At 39.4% G+C, this 14,363-nt stretch overlaps 1 protein-coding gene across 10 annotated transcripts in view; it reads left to right on the forward strand.

Annotated features, from left to right (window-relative positions):
• The window catches only part of soat1 (sterol O-acyltransferase 1), a 104,753-nt gene that overhangs the window by 42,052 nt on the left and 48,338 nt on the right, over positions 1–14,363 (forward strand). For 4 of the 10 annotated variants that reach the window (XM_072573686.1, XM_072573683.1, XM_072573687.1 and 1 more), the window contains one exon: positions 2,218–2,345. In XM_072573686.1, the coding sequence (XP_072429787.1) occupies positions 2,218–2,345 (128 nt within the window). Of the gene's footprint in view, positions 1–1,141; positions 1,259–1,400; positions 1,571–1,616; positions 1,639–1,681; positions 1,918–2,217; positions 2,346–14,363 lie in introns of those variants that run through there. The other 6 variants (XM_072573693.1, XM_072573685.1, XM_072573690.1 and 3 more) reach the window with 6 other exon arrangements.

Genomic DNA, 14,363 nt, shown 5'->3' on the forward strand with positions numbered 1-14,363 from the left:
ATTGGTAATGTCCATTATCTGCTCATGTACATTTGAACGCTCAGGCAAAAAAAAGAATGGATAGTGGCAGAACAAGAATGTGGCCGCTTGGTACTGTGACCATGTTTCAATTATTGTTCATGATTTGGAGATGCCGGTGATGGTCTGGGGTGTACAAAGTTAAAAATCACACAACACCAGGTTATAGTCCAACAGGTTTAATTGAAAGCCGATGAAGGAGCGTCGCTCCGAAAGCTAGTGTGCTTCCAATTAAACCTGTTGGACTATAACCTGGTGTTGTGTGATTTTTAACTTCAATTATTGTTAGCGTCAAACCACCACACATGAATGTTGTGTGACATGCGCATCTGTGCTATCTAATTTCATGTCCAGGTAGCTGGCACCGTCGAAATCTTCGATGCTTTGGGAAGCTAAAACAGTTCTATGTTCAGCAATTCCTGCTGTCCGATTATCAAATGGAGAATCCCTGATTCTATCCGTGAAAAGGACCTCTGTCAAACAGAGGAACAGTTGACCTTGGATTAGCATGACTTTACCAAGTCAAGGACCCAAGTTTTCCTAGAAACAAAAACAGAAAAGCTTAGCAGGTCTGACAGCATCTGTGGAGAGAAATCAGAGTTAGCGTTTCGGGTCGAGTGACCCTTCCTCAGAACTAGTCTCCTGTCTGACATGGAAAATCTACTTGCTACAGGAATGCTCGTTTCCGGACGGTAGAGAAAGATGTGATGTGCACAAGCTATCCCCTCTCTTTGTTCAAAACTATTCTTAAGCAGGGTCATCGGACTCGCAAAGTTAACTCCCTTTTCTCTCCAGTACATGCTGAGTTTCTCCGGCGATTTCTGTTTTTGTTTCAGATCTCTGTCAGCAGTAGTTTTTTTGTGTTTAATCTCTCAACCGTCTTTGGAGTTTAAATGCTCCAACACCTAGTACCACGTCGGTTTCTGTGTTAAGGCCGTCAAGTTCTCTGCTCAACAATTCTGAAGCAAAAAGTTGCGAACGTAGTTAATCTAAAATGAAAAGAAATGCTGGATCAGCAGGTCTGTGAAGTGGGCAGAACCTTGCTCATTGAACATTGTCAGAGTTTATAATGCACAACGTTACTTGGATTGATAGGAAGGCTGCCTACCCCGGTTCAACTGCTTGGAATCGAGGATTATAGAAAGAGACGAGAAGGGCAATCATTAAAAAAAAATTCTGGCATTGAGAGAGAAATATCACCTCAGATTATCAGATTGATTGAAAATTTGATCTCTCAAAAGTAAGTGTTAATTATTGCAGTAAAGAGGATAATTTCACTTTAAAAAAAGTCTCCTTCCTTTTAGTTTGCTGTTTTGTCTCTTCCTTCTTCCGTTCCCCGTTGAATCGGCTCCCCATACCTTCCTTGTACATTTGTATCCGTGAAGGCAGGGTCACGAATGGATAGACGGCCCTGCAGAAGCACGCGCATTGACGTCTCTCCACCTCCCCCCTCCCCCTTTCTTAGCGCGTCATGCGGCGCGCGCTCCCTGGGTCACGTTCTCTTTCCGAACGCGGATACTTGGAGCAGCGTTTGTATCGAGTGTTGGAGCAGGTGAGCGGGCGAGGGGAAGCTTGTAGACTTCATGGCTTCTTCGGCTCCAATACCTGCCTTTCACCGCGGTGGGAATCCGCTCAGAGGGCTAGCTGCCAATTGTGGGATCGAGTTATTATACTACAGTGCATGGAGCGTGGGAGTCGATTGATAATTGCGGGATGTTGTCGCTGGTCCTGTTCCATTCCCCCTCTTTCACATTTTAAGAGCCGCTCCGCAGTGCCCCAGTACAGCTTCCTGCTGTCAGCTGAGAATGTGTCTGCCGGCTGTGCGGTACCCCTGATGCCTCTCGTTCTTTGGCCCAGGCTCAGAGAAGTTACATCAGTTCAAAGAGTTTTTCATCGAGGGTTTGTTCTGGCTGAGCAGCTAGTCAAGAAATATACCACTTACTTCCTTTTCGAACTCAGAATTAAAGATTTGGTTTAAGGGAAAATGTTTTTTTTGTCATCTTGTCAGTTTAAATTGTTTGATCTTTGTGATTTATCGTTCCTTTTTGGATGAAACGCAAAGCTTATAATAACTTTTTTTATTTTCTACAACAAAAGTGTAGAGTTTTAAGGACTAACTGCGGGTTAAGGATTTTAAACACTATTGCCCATTTATTTGCTCTGTCGCTGATTTCTCTCTTGTTCTTTGCCCATTGGCAGGAAGCTAATGGCGAGTGAGACGGGAGTGACGCTTAGGGGTCGGCGTAGTTCCGCGAAATCCATGAACGAAGACAGTCCGAGGAGTTCTGAGGGGACTGATGATGTTTACGTCCGATCAGTCAGCAATGGTGAGTAATTTCCTCCATGCCAGAGTCCTTTCTAATGGAGGCGGTTAGCTTCACATCCACCGTATTCGTCACATTGTTGCAATCGTTGTAAACTCTGTATTTATAAAAGAGTGGTGTCGAAGGGAAAAGATGTGTTTGTATGTTATGGAGGTGAGGTATACGTCAGTGCAGTTGGCGGCCATCCACAAAAAAAATTCATACGACTTCTGGCGAGCGAAAACCATTGAAGTTGTACCCGTCACCTTTATCAGAGTCGCATTCGAGCCGAATATACCGAGGAGAAACCGTTTTATCCACTCACTCATTAGGGATCTCCTTGTACATAGAAGCTAAATGTCTTTGACGTACATGCTTAGTTTAATAACAAAGGAAAGGAAACGCTGTGATTTTTTAAAAAAAATTGCTTTATCTTTAGTTTGAACTCTGCGCAGAAGGCATGCGTGCATAATATTGGGGTAGCATGAGTAATAAGATCACATGTCCTAAACTGTGTCTCTTTCTTATGTATTGAATCAGAAATACGAGTAATTATTTCTGGATTCCAAATTAGCTGCAGTGGTTAATATATTGGATAGCACTGCTGTTTATACCTCTATCATTGAAAAGAATAACCGAAAGTTTACAGCTCAAAATAGGCTACTTGGGCCGTTGTCGTTAACGATTTGAGGGTTTCTGCCACCGCACCTCTCGGAGGCAGAAAGTTCCAGTGGCGTTTAATCATGGTGACAGTGCAAAAGCTTTTCACTGTATTTTACTGTTTTTCTCACTAAAATACATGTGACAGTAATAGTATTAATTGATCCATTCAATGCCATTGATAAACCTTTGCCGTAACTCCCCTCCAACTTTTAAATGATTGGTAGAAAGTCAGTATCTCCTGGTCATTGACATCTCTGCTAAGATGAGTAGACCCATCCTATTCATTGCATCTAGCAATTCTTCCTTCCTCAATTTTGTACATCTTGAATCAAATCTCCCATAGGTACTACTGTATCGAGGAGAACGATCTGAGACTTTCCCTAGGATTTTCCTCATAACTGCATTTTTCTGGTCCTGGCTACATCTTCATAAATCTCCAATATACCCTGTTTCATGTAATTATATCCTTTCTGTAGTGAAGTGACCAGATTGCATGCCATATTTAAGTGTGGCTTAATATGGTGATTTAGACAATCCCAGGAAAAGCTCCATATTTATACTGTATATGCTATACTTGAGTTAATAAAAGGACAGATTCCATGCTTTTTAACCATCATTTTGACCTGAAGAAACTGCAGACATTCATTTCAAGGTCCTTCCATTTCTATATTCTCCAATTGTATATTCCTTTGCCTTATTTGACCTACTAGCATGTATCATTTCTCATTTCTCCTGGTTGAAATCCATTTGCCACCTTTCTGCCAACCTGATGAGTCCATTGATCTTTCTGAAGCTATCTTCCTTGCTAGCAATCACATGACCAATTTCTGTATCATGCTCCCTAGAAACATCCAAGTTGTTAACAATATCACTAAAAAGCAGAGGCTTGTATCAATGCTTGTGGATGCCACTAAAAAGAGCCTTCCAGTTTCAAAAAAACACCAGTCAACAACAACCATTTGTTTCCTGCTACGGAGTCAACTTTGTATCCACCTTGCCTGGTTTAAAATAAAGTTTATCCTGGATAAAGTAGAAAAAATTTTAAATCCAAATTTTAGTGATGCTAGGGTGCAGAACTGAGAATTTATGGAGTTCCTGCCCCTTGGTTGCTGCCTGATCTGTTGTGCTTTTCCAGCACCACTCTAATCTCGAATTTATGGAGTCATACAAACAGGCCCTTTGACCATCATTTCAATGCCAACAAACACCAGGCTATACTAATCTTATTTATCTGCACTTGGCCCGTAGCCTCCTGTCTACTTGCATTTTCAGTGCATGTTCATATGCTTAAAAGTTTTGAGGAAATCTGCTTCCACCATACACTCAGGCAGTGTGCTTCATTTCTGCCACCCTATGGGTGAAAAAAATTCTCCCTTCAATCCTCACCTGAAACTTTTAACCTCTGATGGTAGGTACAGCTGCAATGGGGAAAAGATTCCAGCGATGTACCTATTTATGCTCTCATAGTCTTGTGTAACTCATAGTTTACTAGCCATGGTACATTGAGGTACTAGATTGGGGCTCTGTCTGCATCTAATACATTTGGTGCTTTTCTGTATTGTGAAATATTTATTTTGCATACTTCAGGTAATGGAGTGGTTTATGGAAAGGGTTCTGAACCTTTTGCTTCTGCCTTGCTTCTCACATGTGAACAATACTGCCTGAAACTTAATGCAAGTATTTCCTCTTTTAAAAAAAATCATTGTTTGGAATGTGGCTAGTAATGCTAGCTTTTATTGACAAGAAATGGTTGAGTTGTCTTTTTGAATTTCTGTAACATATCGGGCCATCTATTGTGAGATAGGAAATTTTAGGATTTTTACTCTGGCCATGAGTAATGGTACTTAGGTTCCCAGTTAGGATAATGTGCGACTTGGAGGGAATTTTTCAAACTGGTAATGTTGCTGTGTGCCTGCTGCCCTCGTTTTGATGGCAGGGGCTGCATATCAAAAGTAGAGTTTAAATAGTAATAAGAATTTTCAGTGCATCTCGTCAACAATATGCTTTGCAGCCACTGTTAATGGTGAAGGGAGCAAATGTTGAAGATAATGTTGATGGAGTGCCAGTCAAATTTATTACTTGGTCCTGGATTATATTGGGGTTCATGAATAATATTGTGCTGCATTAATTCAGGTGAATGAGAAGTATTGCATCACTCTCCTGACTTGTCTTGCCGATGGTGGAAAAACTGAAGGAACTGGTAGGTGAACGTCTTGCAGATTTCCCAACCTCTGCTGTGCTCTTGTGATTACTGTATTTGTGGCTGGTACAGTTCCATATCTGGTCAATTGTGACCCCAAAATATTGTTAATGGAGGTATCAACAGTGGTAATATAGTTGAAATTGAAAGGGAAGTGTTTGGACTCTTAATCGAAATTCTTTTTGCACTTGTATGTGCACGTGTTACTTATCAGTCCACGCTCGAATGTTTGCACGCAAACACAGACTACTTTAGTATCTGACAAGTGAAAAGCACAGAATACTGCAGCAGTCAGTTGAGGTCCTTTGCATCATATTGAAGGTTGTTCATTAAAGTAGTGGAAGATGGTTAGGCTGAGAACATTGAGAAACTGTTGCAGTAGTGTTGTGAGATTAAGTGATTGCATTGCCAGTGAAGAGTTTTTCCCTTTTTGATTTCAATGGTTTCAATTTCGCTCAGGCTCCTTGTTACTGCGCTTGGTCCAATGCTGCCTTAATGTCAAAGGAAGTTACTGTCCTTCCTGGAATTCGGCCATTTTGTTCACGTTCAGATGAAGGACATAAGGAGCCAGATGTCCTGGTTTTGCCCAAACTGCGCATCGTTGACCTGATGGTTGTTGATTCATTGCAGCTTAATAGTACAGTTAGTGATGCCCTTTTCTTGTTAGACTGACAAAGAAATAATCGGGTGGATTGCATTTGCCTAGATTTTTGTGGCCTGAACACATCCATGCTGTTGCCCATTTTGTTGGACTGGTGGCCACTTGGTTATAAATATGACTGGTCTGGGACCACATTTCCCAACACACAGCTAAGATGTTGAACAAACCTTTGTTTTTTCCCATATGCTCAGTTGTTTCTTTATCTTGGGGACTGAATTGAATTGACTGAAGACTAGATCATGTGATGGTTGAATCCCTGGGAGGAAACTGAACATTGCAGTCTTGTTTTTATAATCGCATGCTGGCTACACCATGACTTGAGGATCGGGATAATTGTGGAACTGCTTCCCTTGGTTATTTTTAAAATTATCTGGTGTTACTCATGGCAAGTGGCAGTACTACAAGAATTTACAACAGGTCTGTTAGTTGTGATTAGATTCGGCCTGTTCCAAACTTTCTGCAGTTTGGCACCTGTGTCATTCAGTGTTGGCTTCTCAGCAGGCTGGCATCTCAGTTTGGAGGTATGCCTGGTGCTGCTCCTTTGTATATGTTGCTGTATCCTCATTGAACCAGAATAGTCTTCTTACTCAATAATGAAAAATTGAGGTATAGGTTGGGCAATGACATTACATTTTGTGCTATTCAGTGTCATCATAGATGATCTACAGTGTCTTGTGGATGTCTAGTTTTGAGTCTATCCAACTTAGTATTGCAGTGCCAGGCAACAACTGGAATGCATTCATCTGTATGAAAATCGGCTCTGTATTTGCAAGGAATGGGTGGTGATCACTTCTACCATTATTGTCATGGAAGAATGCCTCTGACAGTTGCAGTGAGGATGATGTCAAGTAGATTTTCTCAAGTTAATTTTCTCAAGTTAATTCTCTCACTTAGCTGACAGACTGGGGCTGTAGCAGATACGTTCTTCCGTGATTCAGCCAGCTTGATCAGCAGTGGTACTACCAAATCATTGCTGATCATGGATGCTCAAGACTTCCCGCCTAAAATATATTTTACTCTTGTCACTGAGGTCTTTTTTAACAAATCATATTCAATTGAATCATCAGCTAAGTCAGGACAGTAGGTGTGCAAGCAGGATGTTTTCCTGTGCCACCTGCGAAAACATCTCCTGGGGCCAGGACCAATATTGAAAACTTCCAATGCTGGTCTATCCTAACTGTACACCATTATGTTCTCATCTCTGATGGGATTGTTCTACCTGCAGGACAGGATATACTCCGGGATGTACCAAGCAGTTTGGGACATGGTTGCTACGTAGATGCTATTCTCAGCACCTTTGCACAACACAATTTCACAATTGAAAAATCTCCCACATATTACTGAAGAGAATTTGACAGGATTGACTGGGCTCTGTTATTCCTCACTAAGGTAGCACACTGTAAATCAAATCCTGCTGTTCATGGATTGTCACAGAAATTTGATTTTTTTAAAAAATGCACAATTCTTTAACTTGGCTTGCAAACCCAGATTTACAGTTTTCATTACTTAGAAATAAATAGACTGCAGCTACAAGTAATCAATTATGAACTATTAGCATATGACTCTACTTGTTAGATGTCTAACTCTTCCATGTACACATGAAACAAAAATGATGGCTGTTTTGGAGGGGTGGGGGGAAGACTGGGATGACAGATCAGTGGTTTCTGTTCATACATTTGCTGAGATTCTTATACTGCTTGTGCAGGTCAGAATGCTGCTTTTCTGTCTTCCTCTTCACTGGTTTGCATGTGCACAAATATTTATTGCTCCCATAAGTCTAGTTGTCTTGTTCAATTTTTTTTTTTGCTTTGACAGGACAAATGGATAAGAACACTAAAGTATTTACAACTTGGTGGTGCCGGTGTCGGATCCGGGTGGACAAAGTTTTTAAAAAAAACACACAACACCAAGTTGTAGTCCAACAGGTTTATTTGGAAGCGCTAGCTTTCAGAGCGCTGCTCCTTCATCAGGTGGTTGTGGAGGACAAGATCATGATCACAGATTTTATAGTCAAAGGAGTTTATACCCAATCTAAAATTGTTTAGTGTATCACATCTCTGCGACACTGGGCTCCTTTGCCTGTAAAGTCTGTGGTCATGATCTTGTCCACCACAAGCACCTGATGGAGTGGCATTCCAAAAGCTAGTGCTTCCAAATTAACCTGTTGGACTCTTACCTGGTGAAGTATTTATAGGCATTTTTACTTTTAATTCCAAAATGTCATCGTCTTTTTAAAAGAACTGCCACAGTAAATACGACTGTGGGTGTTAATATAGTGACTTACAAACTCCCATGTGAAGCCATTGGAATTTTGCACCTGTTGTGTTAAGGGGACCAAAAGTAGGATTTGAGTTTAGAGCTAAAAAGAAGGCTGACCATTCTCTCCCCTGAATCCTGACTGGACCCTTAACAAATAGTTACTTTCTGCCTGTTCCAGACAGCTTCATCGTAGCTGTCATTTTATTCTGCCTTGTTGAATCAATATTTGGACATACTTTAAGACTGAAAATTGACTTGTACAGGAGGTCAGTGAATGTTGGAGTAAATGTTTTAGATGAGAACTCCATCAGACTGTTCTCATTCCATAATGTTTGCAGCAGCAATTGAACTAAATTGTGGAGTAGTAATCTTATTTAAAAGCTTTTGTTTAAGCAAATATTGCCAGTGGTTCATGCAAGCTCAAACCCTTGATCCTACTGAAATCTCACTTGTGTTCACAGTATAGTATAGAGTCACAGAGTTTCTGTTGTGCAACTTGCTTTAGTCTTCCTGTTGTCAGCAATATGACCTGTATACACGTTACCCTTTCAAACCTTGTACAACTGTTTAGTGCGGAGGAGTGTTTCAGTACAATCTTTTTGTGGATGTGACTCAGTCTTAAGTTCGTCAGAACTTATAAGTGAGCCTGTAAACTTCATTTTGTTTTGGCTTGAAGTTCCTCATCGAGGATGTAGCGTGTGATGAAAACACTTGAGTACCACCTTCACTATGGAATAGTTCAGTCACAATGTTGGTACCCTCCAGTTTTAAAAAAAAATCACTTTTTTGAGCCATTTGTCTCCAGCACCTCAAATCAAATATGTTCCTCTTCTGTTAAAATTCCTTCATGACCACAGCTCTTAGACTGTCTAGAATCTCTCTCAGCACTGCAGCACCTGCAATCTTTAGTCCTTTGATTCTGGCTTTTTGCACAGCCTTCATTCCTTTTCCCAAAACTATTGGTTAAAGTGTCTTAATCTGTCTCAGCACTATGTCCTGGAATTTCCTCCCAATTCTGTTTCTTCATTTCTTAAGGTCTGCATCTGAGATCTAAATTTGTTAACCCTTCTAACCTGGTATCAATTTCTGTCTCTTGCTTCTGTGAAACATCTTGGGACATTTGTTATGTTGCTTTTTAGTCAGTGTTTCCAGAGCTCTTCATTGTTTCCTCTTCCACTTTTCGCCGTTGGTTTCCTCTGGGAGAGGTGTTGAAGCTCAGGTTGGCTGTGCTTAATGAATGTAACCTCATTTAGATTATAATTTTTAATAGGAGCATCACGTCTATTCTGACATTGAACATGATTGTTGCTGATCCTGTACCTCAAAATCATATTACCACTCTCTTGTCATATCCCTTGTATCCTTCTGAAATCTATTTCATTAATATGTTCAGTGACTTCACAGCATATTGAAATATAGAATTCCAGAGGTTTACCATTTTCTCCTCCTCAGTCCAAAATAGCCTATCACATATCCTGAGACTGTGACTACTTATTCTTGATGCATTGGCTTGCGAAATGTTATTTCTGTATCCATTTTGTCCAGCCCTGTCAGTTGTTTTGCATTTCATGGTGATTCCCTCATGTTGTTCTATATTCTAGTGAATACAGTCCCATTCGACCCAAGCTCTTTGGACAAATCTGCTATCCCTGGAATCAGTCTCGTGAACCTTTGCTGTACTCCACCTATGACAAGTGTATCATCTTGTGTAAGAAGATCAAAAGTGCATCAGCATTCCAAGTGTAATCTCCCCAAGGCCCAATCCAGCTTCATTAAGACTGCTTTGCACCTCTACTTAAACCTGATTGCAATAAAAGTCAGGAAACCAAATGATATACTAACTGCTTACAGGGTGTTCTTCTATAGCACGTGTGATAATGCGATTGAAGAACTTAGACTGTTATCTTCAGAACGTGAAATTTCCTTACCTGTTTGGCTATTACATGATTCTGGCCTCAGTAGATTAGATGGTGCGATTATTATGATTTCTTTTATAATGCAAGATTGCATGAGAGTGGATCTATCGTATTATGTCAGACTGTACTGCACTTGCTTTCAATAACTGGTGTACAAGGACACTCAAAACCCTTTCTCAATAATTATTTTCAAATCTATAATCATTTAAGTTCTACTTTGCCATGCTGTTTTTCATACCGAAGTGGGCAACTTCATACTTACCCACATTATATTGCATCTACCATGCATTTATTCATTTGTTCAACTTGTCTAAATTGTCCTGAAGCCCCTCTATGGCCCACTAAAACAGTGAGCCAGTTTGGCTTTTTGATCTCTTCAATTGTATATCAGTCTCATCTGGCATGAAATTTTTATTTTATTTATTAAGTATCAGTGACTGACTGTTAAGTAGCCAGAAGTGTGAATAAGTACAGGTGCTGAGTGGTTCTTTAAGATTTGAAGTTTTGAGATATTCAACTTGGGTAAAGTGTATTTGCCTTTCTCTTAATTTGTCTTTTTTTTTTCCTTCACTCCAATCATTCTTTCCCCCTCTTCCTGTAACTGGATTCACATTGAATTTGCCTTTCATTCCTTTTTAATGAGGATATTTTCTAACCTTGAAACTTGATTGTTTAAGGAGATAGCCTGATGGTGACCCTGCTCTGTCTCAATCGTTTGCTTTTCTTGTGCCATGATCAGCTTGCTGTATCAACCATGTTTTGTGCTTTTTTGAGCTGAAGGCTACAGGACAATCTGTATTGGCAGATGTCAGATGCTCTGTGACAGCAAAATCTAACTTCAATTTCTTTTCCAGTACTCCTACTCTATTTTAATATGTAAATGTTGAATTGTTAATTTTAATAACATTTCCATTGAGTAACAAACCAATCTTTGAGCAGTCAGCCACTTAATGTTTGTTTCTATCAGATTTAGTCTGTGTGTTTCTTCAAAAAAGTCAGTCTTTTAAAATGATTTTCGAATTTTACGACTAAACTTGTTTCCTTTGCAGGCTTCTTTTTCCAAATGAGCATTCATTGAATTTGGTCTCACCATGCTGTGTATATGCATTTTTGTCCGAGCTGATTATGGTTCTTTTTGTTTTCTTTGGGTTATGTTGTTGTTGGATATGGCGAACTTTGTCCTTTTGGTTGTGTTTTAATGAAATCTTTTAATTTTCAGTTGAGGGTCCTTTTGGATTTAATATCCCAGATTCCTAACCTTGACGAAAGATGTTGACTTCCTTGAAGCCTGCCCCTATGGTCATTGGCAGTGTCCCTACCTCAGGATCAGGAACCTTGGGTTGGTATCCCCACTGGGATAAAACAATGCTGCCGAAAGGGCGGACTTAAACAAAATTGCAGGGAAACTCTCTTCTTTTTCATTAGAAACAGCAGTCACCTTGAGGATGGTGAGAAGACTATGGTGAATTGGTGACAAGATGTATGGATATCATTAAAAACTGGCGGTATTCATAACCTCTTCCTTTGGTAGGAATTGCAAATGTGATCAATGTTAGGGATCGGCAGTCCAAATTTACGAGAAATGGATAATTGGCTGATTGACCTGCTAAAGCTAGCGGAAGACATTAGTAGAGGACCGTGCAGAGAGAGCTCAGCAGGTTTCAGTACCAGATTAGGAAATTGTGGAAAATCAAGTGCTTTCCTGAGAATAGACTTTTGTTTAGTCTCTGAAGTGAAAGAAGCTGAGCATGAACATATATTTTGGCAAAGTCTCACATGGAACTAAGAATTAGGAAGTGGTATATTAAGATTTTCAAGGTACAATTATATGGGCTTATCAATATTAAATCAGCAGTGTTTGCCTTGTTTCTTTCCTTGTACAGTAAACTTTTATTTAAAATGTAAAACCTTGTTGTACAGTTCATTTGGGTAACATTTGCAAGTTATTTATATTGAAGTTGATAATCCAAAGAGCGAGACCGTTGATAGCTTATGTGCCTCAGTTGATAATCCTGAGTTAACACTTTTTTGCTGTTACTAACTGATTTAGTTAGCAATGTAGATTTGTGGACATGGTCTCTGATATTTCAGTAGATGCAAGGAGATTTTAATAAATTGTAGTAAATAGGTTTTCAAGGTGCTTGATCAAGTGTTGCATTGGTGGATATCATAAATTTGGGGACGTGTAACTTCATTGAAATCAGACGCAGCAGAAAACTATTGAGGTACCATTTTGGTTGAAACTGGTTTTGCTGAGGAATCCACCTGAGAGGACACTATCTATGTTATGTGTCTCACAGCAATGTTCACCTCTGCAGTTTTCATTCAATATTGTCCTGAAGTCTCGGTCAACATTACATAATCAAGTGTCTGGAGTGGAACTTTGCCACTATTGGACCAAGGCTAATATAAAAATCTAGACTTATTTATTGAATCAATAAATTAAAACAAACTAATGAGACCGAGGCATGGTCAGTAAAATAATGGCTTGGGCAGATATAAATGCATGATAAATCTAAACATGCAGAATATGTATGTATAATATGAATTTTGATATAAAAATATGTAGATGAAACTATGAAAAGAGTAGAGGAGCAGATCAGATGCACAAATCATGAACGGGAATATTGAATATGAAAGCAGAGGTGATAAACCAAAAGAAATTTCTGCTTTGAGTTAAAGTTGGTTACCTTTCAAAGGAAAAGATTTTGAGGGCATGATGCATAGAAGAAATGCATTAAGCTTTTGGAATAAACATTTTATAATCAAGCTGCTCGGAGATGTCATGACACATGTCTTGAGCAGGTGGGTCTTGAAGTATAATTTGGTGTTGTGATTTTTTAAAAATTAGTCAGAGGGAGAATTTCTTCAGAAGAAACAGAAATTCATTAAGGCTCCTTTTAAAGGGAGGTGAGAGTCTAGTCGAGAATGGAGAATTTCCTGGTTACTTTTAGTCTTTTATTTGAATGTATGACTTTGTCTGGTTAGTGCTCGTGAGTTATGATGTGAATTGGAATTGGATGAAAAGGGTGATTGAACATGACTGAGAAATTACCACAGCTGAAATGATCAGATTACCATTAATACCTATAGAAGAGCTGAGACATTCCAGTATGCCAGTTTCCTAATTATGTCAGTGCGAGTTCAATAAAACAGAGAAAAGAAAATCAGGTAATGGTGACAGACCAATCTGCTTATCCATTTATCTGACGTTGCGTAGATGGATAGTTATTCATACTGTGATTGACAGTGGGATGCATCAGGCAAGGATCCAAGCCAAGCAAGTTACAAGCTGCATTACTTCCAGTCATTGGGCTTTGAGGATAACCGAATAATTTTGGTGCCCCCCCAATCCTGAATCTCTCTCCATCTGAACTTGGACATATGTTTGTGTTCCTTCATTTATACCACTATTGCAGCGTTACCTGAATATGTTAACACAAGATCTGCGGTAGTTGAAAATAGAAGCCCCATGTCCATTTTAATGTCTGTCCTCCTCCCCCCTCCTCTTGTCCTTTAAATTGTTAGTTCCATATCTCAAGAATTGAATAATTTATTAAACTGGTAATGTCTGTGAGCAGACAGTTACATTTACGGTCAAAACTGAAATTTTGTGGGATCAATTTTGATGTTTGAGCATTAAGCATGAACAGTTCCGCAACAATATTACCATTGATTAAGTTGTCCTTAGCTTGGGAATCCCTAAATGGGAGTGATTGGAAAGTGCTGGATCCCTTGAACTATTGTATGAGTCAAATGCATGCTTATCTGGATGGAGAATAGTTCTAAAGGTGACTAAGCCCAGAAAGCTTTTCTTTCTCTGGCAATTGTTTCTCAGTCACTAGTGTTTGTTCTTATGCAGTTCCTCCAAGATCCCATGGGGTATGTGACAATTGTGACAGTTGTGTAGAAAATTACATGACATTTCATGCAGTATGTTACCCATTGTACCTTTTTGAGTTATGAACTGCCACATTATCTTGGCATCATGTTGCTGCTACTTGAGCTTTGCCCTTATAGTCTGAAAGCAAAATTGGAACTTATCAATTGACTTATAACGTTCCATTTGGTTGCAAATGGTAAAAGTACAAAAAGATAAACCGTTTAATAATGTTTTGCTTTATGTTGCAATTTGAGTTTTGTTCATGTGATGGAGGTCACATGAAGATAAATATTTTGTCAGTTCCCTTTCAAAATACTAAGTTATTTTGCATGGTAGGCTATTTGTGTAATTTTTGAGGCAAGGTTTTTTGCAGGAGGTATGTTGGATATTTTTAAAAGCTCTACTAGAGTTAATACAATGACATTGGGAATAATAAATGTTTTGAATTGGAACCTTTTTT

The sequence above is a fragment of the Chiloscyllium punctatum genome, chromosome 7, assembly GCF_047496795.1.
Source record: "Chiloscyllium punctatum isolate Juve2018m chromosome 7, sChiPun1.3, whole genome shotgun sequence".
Classification (NCBI taxonomy): Eukaryota; Metazoa; Chordata; class Chondrichthyes; order Orectolobiformes; family Hemiscylliidae; genus Chiloscyllium; species Chiloscyllium punctatum.